We start from the raw sequence: 3,122 nt of genomic DNA on the forward strand, positions 1-3,122 counted from the left end.
TTAACTAGGCTATTTGAAGTGGTATAAATATATACATTTTCTGCCCCCATGTCTTGAATTTGTGATCATTCTAAACGTATTGTAATAGACTGGATCATCAGCACTCTAAATGCGCACACGCACTAGTCTAGACTTCACGTAATGTATGCGTGCGCTCTGTAGGGGTCTTTTGAAGGGTTTTTGCAAAATACTCGATAATGTCAAATCGCACATCGTTAAAACAACAATTGCCATATTATCGCAGTAGACTACGGCTCTTAAATTGCATGAACAAATACAATATTTACTTGCATAAAATAGCCTTGATGCTGGCATGGCGTTAAAAAGTGAATAAATAAATGAATGCATCAGAAACTCTTAATTAATCTGTTGCAAGACGTCTGAAGGATCAAGGCCACATTAAAAGCTTTTTCATTGGCTGATACCAGTGTTTGTTTCTCCAAGGATAACCTGGTGACCATGCATGACGTGTTGGACGCCCAGTGGCAGTTTGATCACAACAAAGACGAGACTTACCTGAGGAGAGTGATCTACCCTCTGGAAAAACTCCTCATCTCCCACAAAAGGATCGTCATGAAGGACAGCGCTGTATGGAAACTTGTTCATTTTGTAATTTAACATTCCAGACGAATTTTGAAGTCGGCCGGTCTAATGATGCTTTTTTGGGGTAACAGGTGAACGCTATATGTTACGGCGCTAAGATCATGTTACCAGGCGTCCTGCGGTATGAAGATGGTATTGAAATGAATCAAGACATAGTCGTCATAACCACTAAAGGAGAAGCCATTTGTACAGGTGAATGTTAAAATATCTCTCACAGCCCCGGCATGCACCGTTCTGAGCCACATGATGTGAAATAGATTGCATTAGCGCTACTGCAAAGATGACCGTCTATCTATCACCCAAGACTGATGGCTATGTGAAATACTGGCATCTGTTCAGGGTTAAAGCTGCCACTTGTCTTTGTGCAGATTTGAATGATTTTGATTTGTTTTTCTGCAGCGGTTGCCCTGATGATAACAGGTGAACGCTATATGTTACGGCGCTAAGATCATGTTACCAGGCGTCCTGCGGTATGAAGATGGTATTGAAATGAATCAAGACACAGTCGTCATAACCACTAAAGGAGAAGCCATTTGTACAGGTGAATGTTAAAATATCTCTCACAGCCCCGGCATGCACCGTTCTGAGCCACATGATGTGAAATAGATTGCATTAGCGCTACTGCAAAGATGACCGTCTATCTATCACCCAAGACTGATGGCTATGTGAATTGAACGCACATGAATGCCACAAAGTCGTTATTACGAGTGGGACCCTCGAAATTTTCTTTAAGCCCCGAGTTTCCAAGTTGGGGACGTGTCAATGAGAAACATGGCGGAATCGATGGATGCAACGTTTAAAATATCTCTCACAGCCCCGGCATGCACCGTTCTGAGCCACATGATGTGAAATAGATTGCATTAGCGCTACTGCAAAGATGACCGTCTATCTATCACCCAAGACTGATGGCTATGTGAAATACTGGCATCTGTTCAGGGTTAAAGCTGCCACTTGTCTTTGTGCAGATTTGAATGATTTTGATTTGTTTTTCTGCAGCGGTTGCCCTGATGACGACAGCCGTCATATCCACATGTGACCACGGTGTTGTCGCCAAAATCAAGAGGGTCATTATGGAGCGAGACACGTATCCACGCAAATGGGGCCTTGGACCGAAGGTGAGAAGCGTTCAGAGAAACAACACTGTTTATTGGTGAAATCAGCGTTTACATGTGTTTTAAAAAGGCATGTGTTTCAGGCTAGTCAGAAGAAAATGATGATCCAAAAAGGACTTCTAGACAAACATGGCAAACCCAACGGCAGCACCCCGGCAGACTGGAAAGAGAGCTACGTAGACTACAGGTACAGTTACTTCTGAGCCGATATTTAATGTGTTACTTGTGAAGATCACAAAAACATCACGATTTATTATTGTTAAACGCAACAGCAGCTATAATAACAGAAGGCCAAATATATTGTGCGTTTTCAAATCGAGAACATGTCATTGTTTCAATGCAATTTAAGAAGTTTCTTCCTGTTGTATTAAAAAAACCTTGTAATGGCATGATCAGATGACTTCAGATGTCAAAACAGACTGGTTGGGAATGTTACTTTGTGGCTTCAGTTATGTAGTCTTGAAATACATGCATCTCTGGCACAAATTACAGCTCCATTTTTGGTGGAAAACAGCGTTTAGTGCCTCTGATGCCACAGCGCTCATAAAACAGAAGAGAAACATCACACACTAAATAACGATAAATCAGTTATGCGATTAGTCCTATGGGTGACAAACAAAAGATGACCAAGTCATTATTGTCTTAAAAACATTGAATAGATGTTACAAAAAGTAGCTTTAGATATATTTTGATTTAACAAACTTTTAAGGCTACATTGTGGCCATAACATTGTTTTCAGAAGCTGCATCTGAAGTGGCATTTAGGTGTATTTACACAGACTGTTCAGAGGCGGCATAAATGTTTTTACACTGCAATAACAATTGCTCTAAACTAAAAGTGCCAGTAGATAGTGGCAAGTCACTGTCTTAAAGGGTTAGTTCACCCAAAAATAAAAATTGGGCTGTGTTTTACTCACCCTCGATGTATCCTAGGTGTGTATGACTTTCTTCTTTCAGACGAATCCAGTCGGAGTTAAATTAAAAATTGTCTTTGATCTTTCAAGCTCTATCGTTGTACTCAGCGGGTGTTGCAGTGCTTCGGTTCAAATGACGTGAAATAAAAAAGCACCCTTCAACAAAAAAGTGTCTCACACAGGTCCGGGGGGTGAACAAAGGCCTCCTGTAGCGAATCGATGTGTTTTTGTAAGAAAAATATCCATATTCAAAACGTAATAATCACTTGAATCTAGCTTGCACTCACTGTTTTAAACGGAAGCAGTTCCGGGGGAATGACGTATGAGGTCAGCTTTGCGCATGCGCCGCTCAGAAGTGACGCACGTGGAGAGATCGAAACAAAACAACGGTCACTAATTAGAAGTACAAAACGAGGATTTGTAAAGAAGAATGTTGGAGGATTTCAATATAAGCTAAGAGGAGACTTGTTTTCCTTTGCTAAAGTAAGGAAACT

The 3,122-nt window shown here is 40.9% G+C and overlaps 1 protein-coding gene across 1 annotated transcript in view; it reads left to right on the forward strand.

Annotated features, from left to right (window-relative positions):
* LOC107703090 (H/ACA ribonucleoprotein complex subunit 4-like) overlaps positions 1-3,122 on the forward strand; it is a 19,978-nt gene that overhangs the window by 10,224 nt on the left and 6,632 nt on the right. The window contains exons 9-12 of the mRNA XM_016505611.1: positions 445-588; positions 675-795; positions 1,600-1,718; positions 1,799-1,902. Of these exons, the coding sequence (XP_016361097.1) occupies positions 445-588; positions 675-795; positions 1,600-1,718; positions 1,799-1,902 (488 nt within the window). The remainder of the gene's footprint in view (positions 1-444; positions 589-674; positions 796-1,599; positions 1,719-1,798; positions 1,903-3,122) is intronic.

Source organism: Sinocyclocheilus anshuiensis, unplaced genomic scaffold (genome assembly GCF_001515605.1).
Source record: "Sinocyclocheilus anshuiensis isolate Anshui unplaced genomic scaffold, SAMN03320099.WGS_v1.1 scaffold1063, whole genome shotgun sequence".
NCBI lineage: Eukaryota > Metazoa > Chordata > Actinopteri > Cypriniformes > Cyprinidae > Sinocyclocheilus > Sinocyclocheilus anshuiensis.